Source organism: Azolla caroliniana, unplaced genomic scaffold, assembly GCF_043228905.1.
Source record: "Azolla caroliniana isolate FFs.n. ecotype wild unplaced genomic scaffold, voAzoCaro1.0.p SCAF_14, whole genome shotgun sequence".
NCBI classification, from domain to species: domain Eukaryota; kingdom Viridiplantae; phylum Streptophyta; class Polypodiopsida; order Salviniales; family Salviniaceae; genus Azolla; species Azolla caroliniana.
This window is the reverse complement of record NW_028230449.1, coordinates 20393930-20420028: the sequence shown is the minus strand read 5'-3', so window position 1 is coordinate 20420028 and position 26099 is coordinate 20393930. Positions and strand designations below refer to the sequence as shown.

The following is a 26099-nucleotide window of genomic DNA, read 5'->3' as shown; positions in this document are numbered from 1 at the left end:
AGCCAATTCGTGTTTTTGTAATGATTGTCTATTTGGCAAACAAGTTATTATTATTATTATTCTAATGTCAACAAATTTTTGGTCCAATCATTAGAGATACCAATTAAACGACCCATAAAAAGAAAATAACGAAGGTAAGAACTCCAAATAAAACCAACAAATATGCCACGCAATTAACATATGGAATGAGCAACTACAAAGGGTGATTGATGATTGGCAGCAATGCAAGACACAAACAAGCATCAATAGTTAATTATAGTCAAGGATGACAAACACAAATCACCACCAAAAACATGAACTCCTAAATTTCTAAACTATACGTTGTCGATTTACATTGCTTGGTTATGATGGCAAAACAACACCCATAACAATGCTCCAACTAAGTATCCCAAAGAAGATAAAATTAAGAAAATCAAGTACCAAGAAAATAGAATCAGATTGATGAATACAGAACTTAATTAGTATGTCTATCCACAAGGGGTGCTCTCCTATCGAAGGATTAGGAAACGTGCATCATCGACACAACGGGAGTGTCAATAATCCTCGCTGACCATTGACTGAACACAGATTAGTGTACTGCAAACCGAATGTATAAATATAAAACAAAGAGAAGGACATTTGCATGCTTACATCTTCTAGCTAATCAACTAAGAGAGCATCAATCGTCAAACTGACTTGAAATATTCTAGAGTTACAACTTGAAGAGGGGTATTGTAGCTAGAACCCGCAAAATCTTTAATACTAACAATAAGGAGAATTACAAGACTAATGATAATGACCCGCAACAATTTAATAAACTTGCGACCATGATAATAAAACAAAACCAACATTGCAAACTTTCTTAACCATTGATTTAAAATGGAAAGAACTTCACAAACAAGAGTATGGAAAACCATCAATTAACTTCACATACGATAACTCCAAAAAACCCTTACAGTCGTTTTGCAATTTTTTTGTTCAAAAAATGTCTCTGACATATTTTGTAATCACATAAATATAACGGTAAAACGAACATAGCTAATTCATAAGAAAAGCAAAGAATGATAACAAGAGATGTATGGTAAGGAAGGAGATATATTCAATGAAGCAGCAGTATCGGATAACCATTAAGAGCTTGACCTCATCAATGAAGATTCAGCACAGAGAAAGAAAGGAGAGGAAGGATCCAACTCGAGGTGTACAATAACCTTAGAAGTTGTCTTCTTCTATAGTTTGTTCATCTCATCTTAAGACCTCTTTCTCTTCATTTTCCACTTTTTTTGTTCTACCCTCCTAGTATTTCCTCTAGAGTTTTGTTATTTGTTTTTTCTATATCAGCCTTCTCCTTATTTATGGCTATTAAAATGAAGCCATCTACCTCTTTTACCTCTTCACTTAAGTTTCTTTAAGCTAAATCCTTCTCTATATCTAAAAGTATTTCAACTTTTACTTTTAAATTTGATTCATTTTTTTGTTCTTCAAATAAATGTACAAAGAACTTATTTCTTTTTTGCCTAAGCTCACGAAGCTTTAGCATGACTATCACTAGATCCACTCTCTCATAAGTTTCATGCTCCTTATCAAAGTTTTTTTGTATTGAATTTAAAAGTTTTTTACACGCACTATCACTCTCTAGAGCGAGCACGTCGTCATATATAATATTTCTCTTTTTATTCTTTTTATTTAAAACTAATGTTTTATACTCTTGTGGAGATGTTTTATACAACTTATTAGCTAGTGTCTTCGTGAAAGTATGAATGCTTTGTTCTAATTTATAAACTAAAGACATAACATAAAGCAATTGGCTCGTACTAATATTTTGGTAGATATCACGTTTCTTTTCTTTAGCCTCCAAATTTGTAATAATAAATTCATGTTCTCCTATCTCTGCTTTCAAATTTGTAGTAGTTCTTTTATGTTCTTTTATCTTAGCCTCTAAACTTTCTATCTTTTGGCTAAATTCTTTTTTGTTCTTCTTTAAACTTTCTATCTTTTGGCTAATTTCTTCTTTGTTCTTTAATTTATGTTCTTTTATCTCAGCCCCTAAACTTTCTACGATAGCCTTTAAGCCCTCTACACTTTTAATTAAGTCATTTAACACCTTCTATAGTAAAGATTCAACCAAAAAGGTTTTGTTTTCACCTGGTGAATCCTTCAACTCCTTTCCCTCCAATGGCCTTGATTCTATACAATAAACGTTATAGTTCACCGTCTCTAAATGCCCTCGAATATTGTCGCGGCTTGTCGATAGCAACGGCCCTAACGTTGAAAATGTAGTTGAACAAAATAAAGGCTTAAATTAGTAACTCAAATAGTCGAATCCTTAATCTAATGTTCTTAATAAGCGATCCATTAAAGAGAATATTAACAATGATGAAAAAAAAAACCTTGTGAATCCATCTCCACGAGTTATTTACCTACAAAAAGCACAGAGGTGGGATCATTTAAGCCTGGCGTGTTAGAAAAGATAACAAAAAACTATGCATAAAATTTTATACATACATGTTAACAAATCTTATACATACATACATCTTTAAAATCTTACATGTACCAATGACGAGATTCTTTAGTCACCTTTAATCTTTTTCACTTTTTTTTACGCGGTACCATTTATTTTGCTATTCTCAAATACAAGACAACACTTAACATGTAATCTCTTGTTTGGTCTTATAGGCCATTTGGCCTCTTAAAAGACATTAATACATCTTTCCTTATTTCTTTCTTCACATCACATGTACAAGTTGTCACACATACATAGGGTTAACGACTTGGTTTGGATACCCCTTTTTATATTTCTACTAGCATTCATTATATTAGATTCATGCGATTTTTACTCCCAAGATTCCCACCCCCTCTCCAAAAAGTAGGGAAGGTTCATGAAGGAGTAGGGTACATTGAAGAAACCAATGATCTAGAAACTACCCCCTATAAGTGTGGCATGCACAACACAAGCGGCATGTCTGGACACCAACATATGTAACCAAGTGGAGGTACATAAGCAAAAAAAACTATACGTCAAAACCAGGATGTGGTCAAAATAGTTCCCACTAACAAAGCCGAACTGTGTGAAATTCAGGCGATTGTGGTGAAACCAAGGATGATGTCCAAGTACAATAGGAGTAACAAGGAAACATGTTCTCACGCAAAAACAAATTTATCCACACAACTTAGAGATAAAGAAGAATGACAAAATCCAATATCATGGGGGATTATGCCTACATTGTAGAATCATAGAAACTCAAAAAACTCCCAAAAGAAACCTTCCTAACATGTACACCTGCATTAAGCAAGCTAGGCAAACAACAAACCTTGCAATGATTCAAACACAAGAAATATCATAGGAGGTTTCCAATGCTACAATAACATAATCATAGGTCATTTCCAAATTCCCATGCTAAGGTTAAAATATTTTCATTATACCCCTACAAGACATTACAAAGCTCAACATCATAAGGATAATATACGCACAACCAATAATCACTCTTAAACACAATTTCTCAAATGGAAACAATTTCAATGTTGCCATCCTCTAGAGAAAGAAAAAAAAATATGCCAAAAAGAAGCTCATTGTACATGGATATTGCTTGGGTCTAGATTTCATGCCCAACATCTCTCCTATTCCTTCCTTTGATTGTGTAGAGACTAACAAAGCCACTTTGCTAGACCCAAGGAGATGATTTCATTCATGTTGCATGGTTCCATTATAGATCAACAAGTGTGTAGCATAATGCATCAAGTAAAATAGTTTTAAGGGACGTCACGCTATTATAGCTACTTTCGGATAAGATAAGTTATCCAAGGAGGATTATTTAACAATAGCTAGAGCCCGAACCACTTGCTTTTTGTGCATCATGAACCTACTCAATGAACTACTCCATGTCATACTCGCAATAATTACCTCGACACAAAACTGCCTTAGATTCATTACCCGAACCCTTCTTAACTATTCATCTAAACACTACTTAAAATATCATAAATGAAATCCATTTGTATTTGTGTGGCTTAAGAGCTATTGTAAGAAGTTAACATGTTATAAAGACCATTTCTTCACATTAAGACAGTGTGAGCTTTACCATGTCCCAACTACATGTATACCAATGCACTTCAATGTGCTATTCTTCAATGATAACATGTCACATAGACATGCTCCAGATCTAGTAGCCCTACATGTGGTTCACAATTGATGTCATATGCAACCATCCTATGAGTGTTCATGGACTGATCCTCTCATGTTTTACTTCTCCGATATATATATTTAGTTTGTGCATTGCATCATCCACAACATGATCCCTATATCATTGTGAGTTGATGACAACCTAATTACGTTGATCAGCTTTTAGTTTGTTGTCCATCCATTGGCCATTTAGACCTCTTTAGAGATGCTAATCTGTTTTTTCTTTTTTCTTTTTAAAGGCGAGTGATTTTACATGCACATCGTACATCCATTTTACGTACACCATTCACATAAGGAAGAGGGACATTTCTCTATTTTCAAAACCAATTTCTATCTTTCAGTAAGGTTATTGATTGAGCTCTTAGAGATGAAAGTGTTGGCAAATATCTCTCTCTCTACACGCAAAATGCCATGAGAATATTTTTAAATTAAAAAGAAAAAAACATTGATTACAGCAACGAGATCTATTTTCAGTGATATGAGAAAATTCTATTTGAATTTTTCGTAATCATATCCTTAGATAATAATAATAAAACCCTAAATGTGGCTAATCTACACCACATCAACACAAGTAAAACGGGGAAAAAACTAATTACAACTTGTCTGCACATAAATGTGAAACTCTACTACTTGTGACATGTCTAGACTCTAAACCATATATGTGAAATAAGATATAACACATAAGTGAACTCGTACGGAAAAGAGAAAATGCAAAAAACGAGGAACCACGAATTGCCATATCTGCACAGGTAAGAAAAAAACAACGAAATTTACCATGGTTTAAATAAAAATGGCAGTGCTTAGGGAAAACAGAAGCGGAATCGAGGGGAAAGAGGATGAGGAAAAGCAAATTTAAGGCAGAAAAATAACCATGTACACAAAACCTAACCTTAAAACTTTGAGACCTAAGCCCTACGCGTAACCCTAATCGTACTGCAGAAAGAAAGAAAGAAAGTGCTTAGTTGTTGGCAGAAGAACTCCTCGAAGACGGAAGGAAACGGAAGAGGGAAGGGAAGAATGAAAGAAAGACGAAGGGAAGATACCGATAGGGGAGCCCCAAAGAGAAGAGACACGTCTCTTTTTGTGTGTTTTTTAGTTTCTCTTCTTCTTCGTCTTCTTCTTTTCTTCTTAACTATTCATCCAAACACTACTTAAAATATCATAAATGAAATCCATTTGTATTTGTGTTGCTTAAGAGCTATTGTAAGAAGTTAACATGTTATAAAGACCATTTCTTCACATTAAGACAGTGTGAGCTTCACCATGTCCCAACTACATGTATACCAATGCACTGAAAATAGATCACTGAAAATTTTCTCGTATCACTGATTATTATTAGAATTAGGAGAAACATGATGGTCATGAAAAACATCACAACGAAGATCGTACTAATTCCAAGAAAGGATTGTGGCCAAGCCTAAAGTTAAATCTCATGTGTAGAGCCCCCAAACAAATTGCTAATCAAGGGAGAAACACAATCATGTTGACATATTTTGGTAGTGATGTGTGTGAACACACTTAGGACTACAAGGGCATTTTTTCCCTCTTTAGGAGGTTTTTTCCCCTTGTCTAAAAATACTCTTAGAACCCTAAAGTGGTGCAACTTTTTGGGATTCAAAGCAAGAACCCAACAGTGGTATCAGAGCCAAAAAGCGATATTTGAGTAGCAAAGCAACGGCTCTCATACGCAGTCCGTCTGTGCCATCTGTGGTGGCATTTTTCTGCTATTGAAAAAACCAATTTCTGCGTGTTTTCTTCCTCTAAGCAGTTTCAGTTGTGTTTTTTTTTTTTGCTTCCAAGTTGATTCAATCCTAGAAAAAGCCTTCTTGAGTCTTCCAAGACATTCCTATAACCCTCAAAAATCAAATTTGCTTCCCTTTTCTCTTCACTTGTTCATCTTTCAAGTCAAAGAGGTACGTTATTCCCTTCAGCAGTCCATTTTTTGTATCAAAACGTGTTCAGTCCACGGCCATGGCTGAGAGCAATAATGTATTTCGGATACTTGCTGTTGAGGATAAACTAGATGGAACAAATTACCCTCTTTGGGCTTATATGATACGCCATGTATTAGTAGTAAAGGGGTTATGGAATGTGGTTCAAGGGGCTGAAAAACGTCCTGTTGTTGAGAACACAAATGCTAATGGTACTGATTCTGTCGAGGATGTTGATCATCCTACTCACGCCCATGCTATAGTTTCTGTTGTACCAACTGTAGAGCAACTTCGTTGGGATGGCAGAGATGCTCAGGCACATGCTTTGATAGCTTTGTCTGTGAAACATGCCATTAGTCCCCATATTCGCTCTTGCAAGATAGCAAAGGATGCTTGGGATACTCTTACCACTTTGTACCAAGCAAGAAATGAGGCTCGTGTTGCTTATCTCCGAAAACAATTGGAGAGCGAGCACATGAAATGAAGGGGATTCTATGGACTGTTTTCTTACAAAAATCAAAGATTTCAAGGAACAATTAATTTCTGCTAATGAAATGATACCAGATAGTTCACTTGTGCAGACCATTCTAAATGGTCTTCCTGATTCATATCAGAGTTTTGTTTCTACTCTTCGTTTAATGATGAAAGGCAATCCCAATGCCTTATCATTCGAGGAGCTAGCCTTTGTTTTGTTACAAGAAGATCAGTCTAGGCAAAACAGGTCTATTATGCGTGTTGCAGATCAAGCTTTCCTAGCTAGTCAGAAGGGCAAAGGTAAATGGAACTCTTCTGCTAGCAAGCAAAGATTTGCTAATAATTCACAAGTGAATGAAAAAAAACAAGAGCAGGAACAAAAACTATTTTGCAAATATTGTAAAGGAATTGATCATATTATAAAGAACTGTCCAAATTTGGTTGCAAAAGAGGCAAAGAAAAAAGAGGCAGGACTCGTTGTTGCATAAGTTTTTGCACCAAAAACAGAGTTTGCAAATCTTGTGCAGAATGAAGAATGGGAATTTACTATTGTTTGTAGTTTTGACCCATCTTCACTTGAACAATGTATGTCTATTGTACAATCAGATGTTTGGTACTTCGACATTGGGGCAACCAAACATATTACCTCGCAGCGCAATTTCTTCACTTCATTGGAGCCTGCCCCTACAGGGAATATTGTCACATGTGCCAACAACTCATCTTATCCAGTTATGGGTGTTGGTAAGATCATTTTGACTACTGTTGATGGTAGTCCTTTCATCTTGTCAGATGCTTTGTTTGTGCCAGGGATCAAGAAAAATATGTTGTCAATTGCAACATTAGCCAAGGTTGGCTTGGTTGTTAAATTTGTTGATGACAGGTGTATAGTTCATGATCTGTCCAATGGGGATGTTATTATTGCTTCTAGCATTTTATGTCGTGGGTTGTATAAGCTCATAGATTATGAAAGATCTATCAATGATTCAACCTGTGCAATACAAGATTCTCAGGCTATTTCAGATGCAAAGATTTGGCATGCACGCTTCGGTCATCTGAATTTTGCAAGTTTGTTTCACCTGCAGAAATCTGAAATGGTGTCCTCCTTGCCCAAACTTGAGGCACCTCGGAAGCATGTTTGTGAAGGCGGCATTTTGGGCAAAATGCACCTTTCATCCTTTCCACAAGATGGTTCAGTTCGAGCTACGCAAAAATTGCAGCTTGTTCATAGCGATGTCGGTGGTCCTATGCAAACACATTCTCTTGGGAAGTATCTTTATTTTGTGACTTTCATTGATGACTTTTCTAGGCATGCATGGGTATATCCATTGAAGGCAAAGTCCGAAGTTTTTCTGTGCTTCAAACAATTTCTAGCTTTGGCTGAGAATTTGTCATCATGTAAAATGGGCACCCTCCGTTCTGATCGAGGGGGGGAGTATATGTCTTCTGAGTTTAATGCATTTCTGGCTAAACGTGGGATAAAACATCAGTTTATAGTGCCGTATACACCTCAACAAAATGGAGTTGTTGAAAGAAAGAACATGTCACTCATGGAAATGGCGAGGTGTATGGTGAAAAGTCAAGCCTTACCGCATAGTTTCTAGCTTGAGGCTGTCATGTGTGCAACATATGTCCCACTAAAGCACTGCACTCTATCACTCCATATGAAGCTTGGCATGGCCAAAAGCCATCCATTGCTCATCTGCGTGTTTTTGGTTGTTTGACATATGCATTAGTGCCTAAACAAAAACGCAAAAAATTGGATGATAACGCAGTGAAATGTATTTTTGTAGGATATAGTTCTGAAAGTAAAGGCTATCGTCTGTATCATCCATAATCTAAACGCATTTTGGTTAGCTGTGATGTTTTGTGGAGGATGCAATTCAGCCACTTCTTTCATGTACGAAGGAGACATCAATTAGCTCCAAAGATGTGTATGACACTTTGTTGCCTCTGTTTACAACTGGACAATTAAGTGTTGACCCACTTGAGGCACCTTCTCAGCCTTTGGAAGCTACTCATAATGATGCAAATCATTCCATTTTTTATGCAGATCATTCTATTTCTGATGCAGACTTACATGATGCACTTATTAATGAGAGGGTTGATATAGAGGAGGCAAAGATTGTACCTAAATGGTTGTTGCAGACTTTGCAAGACAGTAAATTGGATTTTCCTTTGTCATATCATACTCGTTCAGGTTATCATAGTGCTTCTTTTGCATCAGATTGTTATGCTATGGCTGCCTCTAGTCTTTGCGATGAGAATGAGCCTATTTCTTTTGATGAAGCAAAAATTCAGAAAATTGGATGGTTGTTATGCAATCAAAATATGAGGCTATTATGAAGACTGGTACATGGTCTTTATGTGACTTGCCTCCTGGAAGGAAGGCTATTGGCACTAAGTGGGTATATAAGCTAAAGCGTAAACCTTATGGAACAATTGACAGGTATAAGGCCAGGCTTGTTGTGAAAGGTTATGCCCAAGAAAAAGGCATTGATTTTGATGAGACCTTTGCTCCCACCTGCCGTATGACTACTATTCGTAACATCTGTGCAATTGCAGCTCATCGTGGTTGGAATGTACATCAATTGGACATTAAAACAGCATTTTTAAATGGTGATCTTCATGAGGAAGTGTATGTATCCCAGCCCCGTGGTTTTGTGCAGGTTGCGAAAGGCATTATATGGCTTGAAGCAAGCACCACGTTCTTGGTATGAAAAGATACATGCCTATTTGATTGCATTTGGGTTTGAGAATAGTCCAACTGAAAGCACCTTATATGTAAAGCATGTTGATGATGTATTTCTGATCATGGTTGTGTATGTCGATGATATGTTGCTCACTGGTCCCAATGAGAAGCATATTGCTGACTTTAAGGCTGATTTGCATGCCTCTTTTGAGATGTCAAATTTGGGGCATTTGCATCATTATTTGGGCATTCAATTTATGCAAGTTGATGGTGGAATAGCGTTGTGTCAATCGAAATACATTGACACATTATTACAGCGTTTTGGCCTTGAAGACTATAAACCTATTGCCACTCCCATGGAAACAGGTTTACGTTTGAGCCTTCATGATGCTGGAGATGCATTTGATGTTGTTCTCTATCAGCAAGCAGTTGGATGCTTGATTTACTTATGCATAACCCGACCTGACATTCAGTTTGTTGTCTCTCAGATGAGCAGGTTTATGCATTGCCCAGGAGTTAAGCATTGGCAGACAGTTAAGCGCATCTTTCGCTACTTGAGTGGTACCCAGTCACTTGGGTTGTTTTATCCCAAGGGGGGATCACTACCGCCAGACCTGCATGCTTTTTCTGACTCTGATTGGGTTGGTTGTTATGACACTCGTGTGTCCACAAGTGGTTTTTGCTTCATGCTTGGTAGCTCATGCATATCTTGGTTGAGCAAGAAGCAGCCTATTGTGGCCACTTCTAGTTGTGAGGCTGAGTATAGGGCAGCTTTCACATCTACAATTGAGTGTGTGTGGCTCAGACGCCTTTTAGCTGATTTGGGTGTTGGTCAATCTTCTGCCACCACCATCTTCAATGACAATCAAAGCGCAATGGCAGTTGCGAGGAACCCTGTGTTCCATGCTCACACTAAGCACATCGAGGTGCATTATCACTATGTCAGGGAAAGGTTCTCCGCTGGAGAGATCAGTTTGGCTTATGTGCCCACGCAGGAGAAAATTGCAGACCTCTTCACAAAGGCTCTGCCTAGGAAGAAGTTTGAAGCTTTCCGCAAAGCTTTAGGCCTAATCCCATTAGTGGATTCATCTCTATCCGCATAGCTTGGCACTTGTTTAACCATGAGTGTCAGCTCCTTGTTCACCGCATCACTCCCAAGGGGGATTTGTTGACATATTTTGGTAGTGATGTGTGTGAACACAATTAGGACAGTGATGTGTGAACACACTTAGGATAGTGATGTGTGTGAACACATTTAGGACAGTAATGTGTGAACACACTTAGGACAATGATGTGTGTGAACACACTTAGGACTACAGGGGCATTTTTTCCCTCTTTAGGAGGTTTTTTCCCCCTGTCTCAAAATACTCTTACAACCCTAAAGTGGTGGAGCTTTTTGGGATTCAAAGCAAGAACCCAACAAAAAGGAGCTCCATGATAGAGTGTATGTTGTGCATAAGAATATAGATGTATGGTATATGTGTATATGAATCAAAAGAGGGAAACTTAGGGAACTATACATTGCAATTTGTTGCTTTCCACCTGCCTAATTGAGGTTTGCACCTCTCGGAGAATCACCATATCTACCATTATATGATGATATCATAAGATTGTTGCTATGGGCGATATAATATTGTGACTTCAATGCCCAAACCAAGGATGAACAAATAATTATGTTTGACACCAAAGGCTATGTATGGAGAAGGTATGGCATAAGAAGTTGGTCTAGAGTGACAAGCTCAAGATATGCGTGAAGTAACACAATATGGCAAACACTTTGTAACCTTTGGAAGTGCACAAGGGATGTCTATGCTAAACAGGATAGTGAGTTGGCTAAGTACCAATTTACTCGGTTTACTTGCCAGACAGTTAATGTGTATAGTTGTGGAGCATATAATGACATTCTAGAATTGGATCCTTTAGCAACAACATTGACCCTCGTGAATCACAACATTTACCCTCTTGCGCTCTTAAACCTGGCTACTTTTTACACCATTGATCCTCGTGAATCAGTTTCCTATCTCCTTGCACGTTATCAATATCAAGAAGGAGATTTTGGTGGGTTGAATCTATACCTAAGCAACATTCATAAGTTGCCTCCAAAGTACCTTCAATGCTTAGCATTAAGGAATAACCAAAAGCACAGCAAGGAGATCCATTTTGTCTCGTTAACATCATCACATTAAATTATGTCTGGAGACGCCCCAATCAAAATAGGCACTCAGGTGATTCAACCATGTCCACAATCTATTGTGAGTGGGATTGTAACAAAAATACTCTACCCAAGCGCCAACTAGAAGTCAAGAATTATGAACATCCATTGAAAACGAATTATCTTCTTGAGTTCAGCCAAGTCTAGAAATGCTTCCAAACATCATCTGAAGTCAAGTCTAGAATTATGGACATGGCTGTGATAGACCATGGTTATTGAAGGCTGAAGCAACCAAAAGTCCACCATCTGACAACATAATGTGTGTCTACCTATATACCACAATACTGAAGGGATGCTGGAGAGGCAATAACTCAATAGTGATCGTGTGCCTTCATATGAATAATTGACTTGCTACTAGATAACCTGAGACTTGCTTCTAGAGACATTACATATCCCTGCTATGGTTATTTCCTTCTCCTTGTATCTCAATGCCCAGATTTGATTGATCTTAACTTTCTGGAGTTCAGAGTTCTTGAATTTGATGTAGTGGTCCAAGGATCATAGGTGTATCTCTTGAATGTATTTGCCATTGGCCACCATTGATTTCATGGTGTCTAGGCAAGACTCACCACAAGGAGTCCTGTCAAACTATTACGAGCATATAAACCTATGTCAAGTTACAAAACTAGGTACATGCAGCAATGACCATAATTGTGCAACACGCAAGGGAAAGATCACTTTTTGACATTTTTGTTACTCATGGGTCATAATGGGGGTGTCACCGGTTGTGGCTCTTCTCTGGCCAACAAACGATGGACTAACAAACTGCTAAATGTGTGCCCCCCCTCGTTATGAGACTAATTATAATGGTAGATAAAAGTTTATAGCTAAAGAGGTTAGAATTAAACAAATTAGCATTTAGTACTAGAGGGTTTAGATACAAAAAGGACTGTAAAAGACAGCTCTCCTACCTCCAAAATCTATGTTTGCACTAAGGGTTGTCTTAAGCTAATGACTCACGATTACTCTAGAAACGAACAATAACACTTCAAACCTTAAAACTAAGGTTTAAATAAGAAAAGAAAGGGAAGCCTACATTGATGAGCCACTCACATAAACCACTATTTTTTTCTTCTTACACATTATTAGCTTATGACCTTACACTCCAACTTTTACATACTACTTAAAGTAATTAATATCTGGTAATCCTAAATCTTCATATTTTACAAAATGCCCTACTTAATATTTATAGTTATAGCCCTACTTAAGTGTACTATGGTCATAACAATTTATAGTGCCAAGCATGAGTCCTATTCAACCAAAATACATATCCCCTGCCGGATGGCCAATATCTTTAGGTCAATTCCCACAATAACGCACACATCCTGATGGAAATACACTCATATCAAGCAATACAAATAAGGACTTGTTGTTGGAACGCGCAAATATACACCAAAAGATTTAACAAATTACTCTGAAACACTCAATTGAAGCACAAAAACTGGTAGGTAGACCTTTGAATTAGCTAAAGCAACCATTCTTCCCTACAATGTCTGCTTGCCTCCTTCCTTCTAGGTACAATGATAAATTTTGATCATTTAGTCAATTGTTTTCAGGTGACAGTTTGAAAGGTGGAGACAAATGTCAAATTTTTAATCACCAAAAAAGGGCAATATTCAAAGAAAAGAATGATTCAAGCGTACTATGCACAAAAGGGGCATTTACCTTGCATATCTCTGAAAGAATCAGCATTCCTACTAAGTCTTGCAGAAAAGGGGTTGTCAAAGTTATGGCCTCATTTACAAATAAGAAGGGACATTGCAGTGTATAACCCTAAAAGAGCTAGCATTCCTACCTACAACCTCAGCTTGCAATGTTTCCAATGTCTGTACCACATCCAGAGTGGAAAAAGAAAGGCATTAAATAACACATAAATGAAAGGGGGGGAGGGGGGGGCGGGGGGGGGGGGGGGGGGAATCCAAAAGCTCAATAAATTTTAAATTATTCTCCTGGGTTTTTTAATTCCCAGATGCCCTTGGTGAAACCCCCAAAGGACGGAAGCATGGGATGAACTTACCATATAATTGTTTAAAATAGCACACAGGATTGCTCAAAAAGTTCATCAAAGGGCATTTGGGAAAACAAGTGAAAGTAGGAGGTCTTCCCAACAGATAACAAAGTGTGTGAGCAAACCTGAAGGATTGAAGCTCATCACTGAAGGCGACTATAAACTTGTTTCTAGGCAAGACTCACCACAAGGAGTCCTGTCAAACTATTATGAGCATATAAACCTATGTCAAGTTACAAAACTAGGTACATGCAGCAATGACCATAATTGTGCAACACGCAAGGGAAAGATCACTTTTTGACATTTTTGTTACTCATGGGTCATAATGGAGGTGTCACCGGTTGTGGCTCTTCTCCGGCCAACAAACGATGGACTAACAAACTGCTAAATGTGTGTCCCCCCTCGTTATGAGACTAATTATAATGGTAGATAAAAGTTTATAGCTAAAGAGGTTAGAATTAAACAAATTAGCATTTAGTACTAGAGGGTTTAGATACAAAAAGGTGTAAAAGGCAGCTCTCCTACCTCCAAAATCTATGTTGGCACTAAGGGTTGTCTTAAGCTAATGACTCACGATTACTCTAGAAACGAACAATAACATTTCAAACCTTAAAACTAAGGTTTAAATAAGAAAAGAAAGGAAAGCCTACATTGATGAGCCACTCACATAAACCACTATTTGTTTCTTCTTACACATTATTAGCTTATGACCTTATACTCCAACTTTTACATACTACTTGACGTAATTAATATCTGGTAATCCTAAATCTGTATCATAAATTTAAGTTTAGAAAGAGATAGATGCTCAAGAGTTGGAAAGCAACTAAAAGATGCCAATTTCTTTGCATGCCCTACTAGTAAAGAAGTAGAACATGGAATAATGAAAAGTATTGGCTGAAACCTTCTTTGTCCTACTTAATTATAGTCATGTGGAATGCAAGACAGATTTCTTACCTATTTTAGTTCAGAAATACATGCATATTCACACCATTACGAGGGATGGAAAGCTCAAAGGCAACAACAACAAAAAAACACTAACAGAAAAGGAAAGAGTAAAATAAATACCTTGAAGTTCTTCTTGGAAAGAAGAGTACTTGATTTCTCCGAATGTGTTGAGGAGGAAGATGAAGAAGAAGTTTCGGGTTGATCTATTTCGACGCAGTGAAGAGGTCGTGCTTCTGCTTCTTCTCCTTCTTCTTCTTCTTCTTCTTCGTCTTCAGAGATACAGAGAGTTTTTGTTCATTGAATACTTAACGCTTCTTTTACATATTTATCTAGCTTGCCCCTAAGTTTTCCATAATTCCCAAACATACCCCTCTACCCTAGCACTAGTAATACTTACAAGTTACTACTAATAATCAATAGGCTTAATGTATGTATACCAATCAATGAATGCATCATACACATATATACATATGTAAGTGTAACCTTGTCACTATTTACCCAAACCCCCCGCGCTGTTGTAGGATAGTAAGGACCTTTTTTATGGCCCCTGCAGAACCCCTCTCTTTGATGCTCCGCTTTTGAGACTTGCTCGCTTACGTAACGCCAACTCCACCCAGAATTACGAGGTGCTCGCTCTCCCTCTGTTGCCGAAACTACTGAAATCAATCTCTCCTTTCGGAGCCCATGTGTATGTGTGTTGTGGTGCTCCTTGGTGATCAATGAACAAGATTTGGCTTGTTTCCCCTACATTTGATTGAAATCTAGACCCTAACACCTAACGGTGGCCTATCGAAGGTAGTCAAAATCAACCTTATATGGCACGAGAAGGTGCAACTCTTGCTCCTTAAACAAAAACAACTAAAAAGTTGGCACCATTTTAATGACTCAAAGCCTTTTAAGGGCTAAAAGGCTTGTTTGCGAATTGCCCCTTTCTAGGCTTGTATAAAAAGTTTTTATGAAAGGCTCCATAATTAATTGTGCCTTATGAGGCCTTAATTAGTATGTCAACAACCAATAAAGGGAACATGAAAGTAAGTGGAGCTATAGAAACAATGCTCCAATTTCCTGATAAATAAAGAGAGTCGTCGGCACACACCAAACATGAGGGAAAACAACATCTTGAGTATGGGAGACAACTCGAAGTGAAGGTTTGCTTTGTTGTCCATGGATCCATTGTGAAAGGATATCATAGATTGAAGATGACCATAATTAAACCATTCGTATCTTTTGATTTGTGCACGGTGGTGGTTTTGTACAATTGATTGTCTTTGTATCCCTCGAACCTTCAATCAACAACAGTTTATATCTATATTTTCAAATAGACAATCCCAGATAACATGGAAATATTTTGCTATTACAACTTTTATGCTACATTCTTTGGGTCATTTATTCATGGCAAAAGATCAAAGTGGTATCGAGAAATCGAATGGCCATATGGATGCACTTAGTTGTAACTGTATTGTTTTGAACGAGAATGTTCAACTTTTCCATTAACAACTTATGGACTTTCCAAAGAGATTATTCGCTAAATTCCAATTCAAAGGAGGATGAAAGAGATTAAAAAATCTTATGAGCTTCTCAAAAAGCCGTTCATTAATGTCTATATGGAGTTTGACAATCAAGAACTAGACACGATACAAGAACACAACGTTGACCCCTCCACAAGGAGGGGTTCAACGCATCTATTTGGATGAAAAACATCATACCACCTACCTTCCATGGAAAGAATCATGATCACAAGAAGGATAAAATTCATACACTTCACCCAATTTGGTGTGATAGGCATGTGTTGTGTTGTGTTGTACACCACGAGTTGTCATCTCCATCAAAGTAAGTGTCCATTTGGAAGGAAAAGGCTCACAAGCAATGCACGAGTCTGCATACCAAGGGTCATACCCAAATCTGGCATACTCTCAAATATTTGCATCAAGGCCATTATTGGCAAAGAGAATATGATACACATTGTGCGACTTCTACTGTATACGTCTAACCTGAGTCTGACAATCGGATTTGTCACGTCTAACCCGGCTCTGACAAACCTCTGTCACACCTAACTCAGCTTTTACCAGCTATTCTATAAGACCTAAACCTAACCCGAGTGCATGAACCTAACCCAGGTACCTAAACCTAACCCGGCACTTAAACCTAACCCGAGTGCATGCACCTAACTTGGGTACCCGATTGAAATTTTGGAAGACACCATTGTTTAAAAAAGATGCTAAAATTACTCAAAAATATCAAAAATAATAATTATAAATACAAAATCACATGATGTAATGTAATAAAAAACTATGCGATTAAGGCTCTTGTTCAAAGGATGGCAAGATACACTCACAATTTTTGCAGCAATTTGCATTGGAGTCTCTTGAAGTCAATGTCAAACCATCACAATGCAAACACCGAACCTTCTCAGTGTCACATATTGGCAACTGCCTCTTAGCACGATGAGCACCTCTCTGTAGCCTGCCAGTGTGTGTTTTGGTCGTGTTTGGGGAGCTACCAATAAGTTATTGTGAAATGTTGGACGTGGCTCCTCTTTTTGCACCAATTTGTTGCTTCCAACTTATTGAACCTCCTCATGCCATATCGGTAACAAAAGTCTAGGTTAGGTAATAAAATGGCATCATCACTGCCCGGGTTAGATGTGACAGAGGCTCGTCAGACGTTTTATGCACGTGCTTTTTATAGATAGAGATCGAATAGTGCTTTTTATAGATAGGATCGCACGCGCCATTCGAAATGTGTCCTACACCGTCCATGTCCGTGATTTCCTCACGAGAGGCCTAATTGTTATGTATTTGGTAGCGAATAGAAACGCTGGTATGTCCCCTCTCTTGTATGTACATACATATATGTGCTTACCTGCTACACACACATTCAAATTTCATTCATATGAGTGGGAATGAGTTCGAAACTCCACATCTTCATCCATCCTTATTCACTCCTTGCCACAAAGAAGAATGAACATCATCTAAGGTATTCGGAACTAACTCCTTGTATAGCTTATTCTCAACCTACCTTGTCAGTTAGTCTTCCTTTAAACCTACTTCTTCTACTACTACCTGTGTAAATATGAGTCAAATTGCGTCACTAAATCTCTACACTCACATTGCATTCAGATCATAAGTTCATATTGCGGAGCGTATCAAATACACTTGAAATGATTACACATTTTGTCGAAGGATCGCATGTGTATGTGGCACAACAAGTCATTGGTAGCAAGAAGGTCCTGTTGGGCGAGTGGGTGAGTGGACGGGCAAGCAGGCGGACAACTAACTAGGACACACAAACCCAAGGCTCTTGTGACCTATGCTCACTCCGAATGCAATGACTAGCGGCAATTTCTTCACTCTTTCTTCGTGTTGTTCTGGACTCGGATCCATGTTGATGTGTCACAAAAGGCATCTTCTACAACAATCTTTTGACAACGAATAATGGTTCCCTATCTTTTTGTCCTTGCTCATGTGTCTATAAATCGCTTTCCAAGAAAAGCAAACTTAGTCATGGCGACGACTTATTGTTTAGTTCAATTTCAAGATCCAATAGCTTTTTTGTAACTCGCGAAAGGCATCTACAACAACAAACCTATGACGAATAATGGCTTCTTGTCTCAAATTTCCGAGAAAAACAAACTTGGCCGAGCGACAACTTCTCATTTGGCTGACTAGCATTGGACACGATTTCAAGATCCATTAGCTTTTTGTGACTCTCATATTCATTATCATGCATGTGCACTTTCTTTAGATTTTCAAGTCTTCTATCATAAATTGGCCTTTTCAATCACTGACACATATGTTACTTATCTCATGACTTGCTTTCATCAACTTTGTGTGCATGATTTTTTGTTCATAATTGCATGTATCAACCTTAGTGTCAATAATTTCCCGTCACAATATCATTTATCTAGCTTTTAATTTACTTTTTGTGCATATATATATATTCTTCTTTACGTGAATGCATCTAACTTGTCTGCCCATGCAATCTTATTCATGTTTTATACATCAAGCCCTCACAATAAACACATGCACAATATAATAATATACAAGGTAACCTTGTCAAATAAAGTAGTATATAATATTGATGACATGGTGATGATAGATGATTCATGATTTTTCCGCTTTCGTGTCATGATGTTGTGCAAGATTTATTGATGATAGCTATGGCTTATTTTACAATTTTAATGACTCAAAAGCCTTTTAATGGCTAAAAGGCTTGTTTGCGAATCGCCCCTTTATAGGCTTGTATAAAAAGTTTTTATGAAAGGCTCCATAATTAATTGTGCCTTATGAGGCCTTAATTAGTATGTCAACAACCAATAAAGGGAATGTGAAAGCAAGTGGAGCTATAGAAACAATGCTCCAATTTCCTGATAAATAAAGAGGGTCGGCACACACCAAACATGAGGGAAAACAACATCTTGCGTATGGGAGACAACTCGAAGTGAAGGTTTGCTTTGTTGTCCATGGATCCATTGTGAAAGGATATCATAGATTGAAGACGACCATAATCAAACCATTCGTACCTTTCGATTTGTGCACGATGGTGGTTTTGTACAATTGATTGTCTCTGTATCCCTCGAACCTTCAAATACAATGGTCATATTCAACCTCTTTATGTCCCACAAGGTACAAGTGTGATACACGCCTTTAAAACGATACCACAACACACGCCATTCCATGTGCCTAAGTTACTATAACTAGTTGTCATAGCCGACATAATAACTCTTTTTTTCTAGGCACCATAATAACTCGATAGCCCTAATGGTCAAAAGGTCATTCTCAATGACACCATCATATGACCACGACCAACAATTCACTAAAGATATATTGGCATTACCTAGTGATTACGTGTAATAGACAAAATATGCTCATTAATTCATTATTCAATGGTTGCAATAAATATAAGGGAAAAGTACCAGGATACCCCTGGAAGTTCGTCTATTTACTAGAATGCCCCTAGAAGTTCCAAATTTACCAAACTACCCCTATGTCCAAAAAATTACACTTTATAAAAGTAATTATACACTCAAATCTTTGGTAAATAGGGCTAGTTCGAGTCCATTTCTTCCATCTTTGGTAACTAGGGCTTGTAGATTTGAGTGTATAAATACTTTATAAAGTGTAATTTTTTGCACATTGAGGTAGTTTGGTAAATTTGGAACTTCCAGGGGCATTCTGGTAAATAGACAAACTTCCAGGGGTATCCTGGTACTTTTCCCTAAATATAATGTTCCTTTCATTACTATTTTCACACTAAGGGGTGGCAAACATATATATGTGTCAATTAACCACAAATAAGGTGAAAATGCCAATTAAAAGAGATTTTATTTATCATATTTCAAAAAACAAAACTCAAGTATTGTATGTAGGGATCACTTTGGTTTGAAAATGTGGGAAAGCAAACCCTAAATGTGGTCGAAGGTGGAACATTGTAATGAATGTGATATTCAAATGGATAAATATATTATTATCGTCCACGAGAGACAAATATAATCAATCATGTGTTGTCAGTGTGGATGGTGAGAGAGAATGCATGTGTTTGTGTGTTTCAGTAAATATGATTTGGTGTTGATTGACCTACACAGTCTTTCAAGGAAAGAGTATATCTTAAAATGATCAAACATTTATCTCATATCAAAGACCAAAAATCGTATTCAATCTCTTGTGGATGTTTTAATAATACACACACGCACGCACGCACGCACGTACATATACTAGTTGCACCCCATCCCATACATTGTATTGGTCCCCCATGAACATTAATAATCATCCTCTCTATTTGTGTTATTGTCCAACAAATGTCACAATTGGCCAAGCCAAGGCGATTGTTTACAAAAATCATAAGTTTTCACTAAATCAACTAACATTGTGTCCCCTTCCCCACCTTACCAACTTGACAAATCCTGCATCTGATGGAATGCTTTGAGGCCTTCCTTTGAGGCAAAATACATGTTGCCTTGGTTTTCATACATAGAAATAGCAACCAGAGTTATAGTTTCTATTGTCAATTACATATGTCTATAGATTGAGGCATCACTCCTTAGTAATATCGGGTCATAGCCCACTTCATTATCATCTCTTCACTTTGTCTTCATCATTCGTGATACCCCAAGAAATGCTTATAGTTTCCTCTCCCTTGGGCTCTATCACCGAAAAAAACCTTCAAAACACAAAATTAATAGATAAACAGTTGGGGGAATGTTGTAGTTATGAAAGTCTAAAGGTATATGAGAACATAGGCTAGTCTTCCAAAATCTCACGAGAATTACCTTATCTTCACATAATACAAAATATGATTCTTGATTTTTTCTGTAAAATTGCTTCAAGCTTTGAGAACACTTGGTCATTAACATGCTCTCTTTGTATACAACATATTGTAGAGATTTGACAAACAATTCGATGAAATTTGTGTTTATGAAATTACCAAGCTATATGAGAATGTAGGCTAGTCTACAGAAACCTCTCCAGATTTATCTTTTTCTATTGCATAATTCAACTTGTGATTCATGGTTTTGTTTTGAAATTTGAATCTTGTTATAAATCTTTTAATAATTTTTTGGTTTTGTTGCCCTTGTTCAAAGGTAATGTTCATTATAACAGCTTCCAACAATTGTTACTGAAAGCTTTAAAACTCTTTTATCCATTTCAAGGTTTCTTGATGCTCTTTAATTTTAGTATTCAAATTTCAAATTGTCACATTTAAATCTCTGAATATTTTCAAGGTGCAATACATTTTCATAAGCTATTGATGTTGTACAGTTTAATGTTCATTATTACTAAGTATTAAGTGCAATACGACAAAAATCCACAAAATTGATAGTCATCATATCACACCTTCCATGACATACGTAAGCTACACAACATGACAAGCGTGTTGTCTTGGTTGGGGCATAGTACATTGTATGAAACGGCTCAGCTTGCAAAAGAAATATTAAAACAAGGTAGAATCTAGCACGAGAATACCAGATTTGCATGCATACCAATAAAGTAAGAATGCTCAAATGATCACTTCTAACTTGGTTGCCGTTTATAAATGATAAATTGCTTTGAAATGGAGGATGCACCCGGCAAATCTACCAAGTTACCCTATGACTCGAGTCACAAGGCCAGAATTGTTACATGAGGTTCTTTTTTGAGAATGTTGTTATAAAACAAGTTTATGGGGGGAGTATCCTTGCTTCCCCATGAAATGTAGAGTTCAAGTATCACTAATAAACTAGATCAGCTCAAACTCTTTCCTTTGTATCAATTCACTGCATCAATTTAGTGCAATGCTTGAATAGCTTTAGCATTAGGGTAAGACTGAGAGATGCATTAGCATATTGTTAATGTCAGTTCATATACACAATTCTGTTAATCCACACGTATAGAGTTACTCCAATTAGCATGAAAGTAACACTGACAGATGCATCAGCATACTGTTAATGTCAGCCCATATATAGTCCCGTTAGTCCACATACATAGACATACTCCATAAATATGGATCTTCTCACAACCTTCAGCCTTGATAGTGCAATCATCTTTTACAAATACACCATAAATGAGAGCTATTGTTCCACAAGCTGATGAGCTTTTTCAGCCCAAAAACTTCTGAGGTCTCCGCATGCAAATAGGAATTCAATTTGCAACACTTCTGAGGTCTCCTAAGCCCTTCTTTCAGTGAAACAACTCTCTTGAATCGTGATATCTATATATATATATATATATATATATATATATATATATCAACCGTTCTAGCGTCCCCTTGTTTAGGCAAAACAAACTCCCCCAAATAAATGTGCCTTCTCCGGCAGAAAAAAACTCATCAACGAACAATTTGAGAACTGAGTTTCAACTACGTAATTGACAACCAATACTCCATTAGGACATAGAAGCAACATGATTTCATGTTCATCCTATTCCTGTATGTAGACAATACCTCTACATGTATGTAATCTTTGTAAACCATCATGTCACTGTATAGTTACACATAACATCACATCCCCATCTATGCATATTAAATTTGTCGAATATCATATCATGTTATATGTATATATACATATCACCATCTATGCAAGTAACCTTCTTCCACCATCTTTGCCCACATCTGCTTTAACTTCTCATGAACATTATGAATTTCAGGATGGCATTCCTCACCCACATTGAAACTGTGCACTTTACCATCAACCTCGATGAAAGCTTGCGCTGGTTTTTTCCATGCATTGACATATTTTCTCATTTCTTCTACTTCAACTCGAGTATCAGGATGCAGATGCATTGTTGACATCAGCACATATCCAGCCGCTTCTCTCTGATCTCCTAATGACACACTTTCAAAGCATTGTTGACCTAGCTTTACATTACCATGAGCTCCACATTGGCTTAACAAAGATCTCCATCCTACTACACCAGGCCCATAAGGCATGGTTGCAAGAAGGCATTTGGCGTCATCCAAGTGTCCTGTATGTCCAAGAAGATGAACAAGAGAAACGAAATGACCGAGCTCAGGGGCCATTCCATGATCCTCACACATCACTTTATAAAAGCTAAGGCCATCTCTCACTCGACCCATGTGACTACATGTTAAAAGTAGGCATGAAAAAGTCATGGTGTTGGGTTCAATTCCTCTCTGTTGCATTTCAATGAAATATTTTTTGGCTAAAAAGAATTGCCCACATTCACAGCACCCTAATATGATGGTATTCCATGTGACCACTGATTTTTTAGCAGACCTATTAAACATCCTACATGCGTCTTCAAGACGCCCACATTTTATGTAGAGATCAATAAGGGTATTGCTACTAGACAGTTCAAATCCAATACCTGATTTGATGAGATGGATGTGAATCATTTGTCCCTTGCGAAGAGCTGAAATATTAGAGCAAGCTTTCAGGGTACAAGTAAAAATGATGTGATCTGGATCTATACCACTAGTTTCCCGCATCTTATCAAAGAGTTGGAGTGCTTCTTTGTCTTGGTTATGAAGAGAACAAGCCGAAATCAATGCACTCCAAGTCACAACATCTCCTTTGGGTGACCGATCGAAGACACGAAATGCATCTTCGAGGCTCCCAAGGTTCCCATACATATCAATTAAAGTGTTCCCAATGGTTCCATGGAATGGAATATTGTCTTCTATAAGAAGGCTATGGATCAACTTCCCATCATCAAGAGATCCTAACATTGAGCATGTTTTAAATGCATACACAAAAATGACCTCATTTGGCTGGATAGAACTTTCGAGCATTCTTTCAAAGAGCTTCAAAGCTTCCTCAAATTGGTTGTGCTTAATAAACCCACCCATCATTGAGCCAAAAGTGACCACATCCAAAATAAGAGATTGATTAAACACTGAATGAGAGAGATTCAAACTACCACATTTTGCATACATCTCGATCAAAGCATTCCGAACAACAATGTCTGAGTCCATGCCATTAGCCACCACATACATGTGTAGAGTCTTTCCTATATGCAATGATGGGCATGATTTCAAGACACAAATGAATGGGACTTTGTTACGTGCCACACTACCCTCACATTGCATGTGTTGAAAGAGGCGAAAGGCCTCATCAGAATGGCCATAAGTAGCATAACCTGACATCATCGAGCTCCAAGTGACAACATTTCGTCGGCCGCTTTCAAGTCTATCAAAGACGTGTCTCGCATCCTCAAAGAGACCATATTTCACATACGTGTGGATGAGAGAGTTTCCAACAACAAGATGAGACTCCAACCCTCTCTCAACCACGAGGAATTCAATGAGCCTGCAATGTTGTGCACAACTACCGTTTCCTGAAGAAGAAGAAAAAGGACAAATACTACTACTACTACTACTAATTATATTGTTTGCACTACTATTACAAATATCTCTACTGCTACTATTGCTACTGATATTTCTATTACAACGTATACTACTACCATTACTGCAACTTGTTGATGATGAGGAACATGCTTGAAGAGCTGCGACAAATACATAAGAATCGGGAAGAATAATACCTTGTGTTTGTGTGAAAAAGAAGAGGTCGACTGCGCCTTTCGGGTCACCGAGCTTCACAGAGAGACGAATGAGAGAAGCACACAATGTGTTTGATGCGATGATGAAAGGCGAGTTTTTCATCTCCGTTTTCTTCATCGTCTTGAATCGATCCAAGAGGGACTTGGCTGTGCGTAGATCGTTGTTGGCCATGCAGGAATCCATCAGAGCTTCCATCGCTCATCGTCTTCCTTCTTCTTCTTCTTGCATTACCAAACTACCCTTGTCGAACAAAAGTACCAAAACAATTACCCTTTCCGGAATTAGCAACAAAAAATGCCCTTTTCCAGAATTACCAAAATACCCTTCTCGAAACGCCGAGACATCGAAGGCTTAGATAGATAGATAGATAGACACCATTTTAATGTCCACAGGAGACCATTTGTGACCAATGAGATTTGGACTCAGACTTGGGCAGAGTCCTTCACGTTGAACACCGATCTCTTTCTGAATATTTTGTTGGGAGAAAAATGGTTAGAGATTTCAGTTGTGTCTAAATCACAATATATTAATGTGACTGCACTTTTTATTTAGGGGTCTGTAGATCTCTCTGACCCATCTATTGTTGATCATAGGCCCATCACACTTCGGATGAAGCCTTGTTATGTCCTGTTCCCAAAAATAAGAGTGCATGACATAGTCGTCACCTATGATAGTGGTCTTAACTCTCTACTTGACAAGATGCAAAATATTCATAAATAAGTTACAATAATTCCTTAATAGCTATAAGCTCATAGACATTCAATTATGGGAGGCTAACGAGACACTTATCTGTAAGCAAATACATGATATTAGTTATAGAACCCAATGAAGAGAGTAACTCCTTAAATTAAGATTGCACATGCATATATGTATATGCATATGTGCTCATAACATCTCTCCATCTCAAGTTCATTATGCTACATGATTATTTCATATATCTTAACATAGCATAAAAGGACATCCATTTGTTATAATTCGAATATTGAGTGGGGGGAAACAATATATCTAAGTTGGATTGGTTGGCATTTTTTATTTTCTCCATCTCAAATATTAATAAAATGAGATAAAATCCTCAATAGAAACACATAAGACTCTACTAACTTCCCATTTAACTTACATTCTTTTCTCTTAATTTCCTAATACTCAGGAAAGAATTTGGATCAAATTTTTTTATTAGGCCAAAATCGAGATATTTGTGACAATTTCTTCGAGATTGTCACTTTTTAGCATTATATACCAACATCAAACAATGTTTTGGAGAAGTGGTACATGGCATAGGAAATGTATGTTGAATTAAGGATTTTAACCCTTCAATAATATCAATGGCCTAAAAGCTAACTAACTAGCAAGGCAACATTTCAATTACTAATAAGATAAGACAATGAGAGAATAAAACATTGTTGGGTGGAAAATTGTTGATTTCACCTTTGTTTTTGTTATAGAACTTTCTTTGGACCCCCTTTACCATTAAAGAACCTTGTTCAAATGTGTAATGGGAGCAAGACTTTTGAGTGACTTGAGATTGTGCCGAAGAGAAGATATGGGAAGCTCAAAAAGTAAGACAATCCATTGGGTGGTGCGTCATAGAGTTTCGTTTCATGATGGAAGTGAGAGTATGAGTAAGTGGGAGAGATAGATATCTTTTAGAAATCCATGGAAAACCTATCACAATCTATGAGATGGGACATAGCCTA

General features: G+C 37.4%; 1 protein-coding gene, 1 long non-coding RNA gene and 1 pseudogene across 3 annotated transcripts; 1 reads left to right on the top strand and 2 right to left on the bottom strand.

The window, feature by feature from the left end:
- Positions 1-1998: 1998 nt before the first annotated feature.
- On the bottom strand, positions 1999-14670 carry LOC147855843 (uncharacterized). The gene is made up of 3 exons (XR_015530821.1): positions 14533-14670; positions 2367-2396; positions 1999-2238 (listed from the first exon to the last, which is right to left on the bottom strand). It is a non-coding gene; the product is annotated as an uncharacterized LOC147855843 (long non-coding RNA).
- On the top strand, positions 9604-10612 carry LOC147855844 (secreted RxLR effector protein 161 pseudogene; annotated as a pseudogene). The gene is made up of 2 exons (XR_015530832.1): positions 9604-10428; positions 10480-10612. The product of XR_015530832.1 is annotated as a secreted RxLR effector protein 161 pseudogene (transcript).
- A 6964-nt stretch (positions 14671-21634) lies between the features above and the next one.
- Positions 21635-24622, bottom strand: LOC147855842 (pentatricopeptide repeat-containing protein At2g33680-like). The gene has a single exon (XM_087330664.1). It carries the CDS (start codon positions 24598-24600, stop codon positions 22453-22455), a length of 2148 nt encoding a protein of 715 aa, XP_087186790.1. The 5' UTR covers positions 24601-24622; the 3' UTR covers positions 21635-22452.
- Between the last annotated feature and the right edge of the window lie 1477 nt (positions 24623-26099).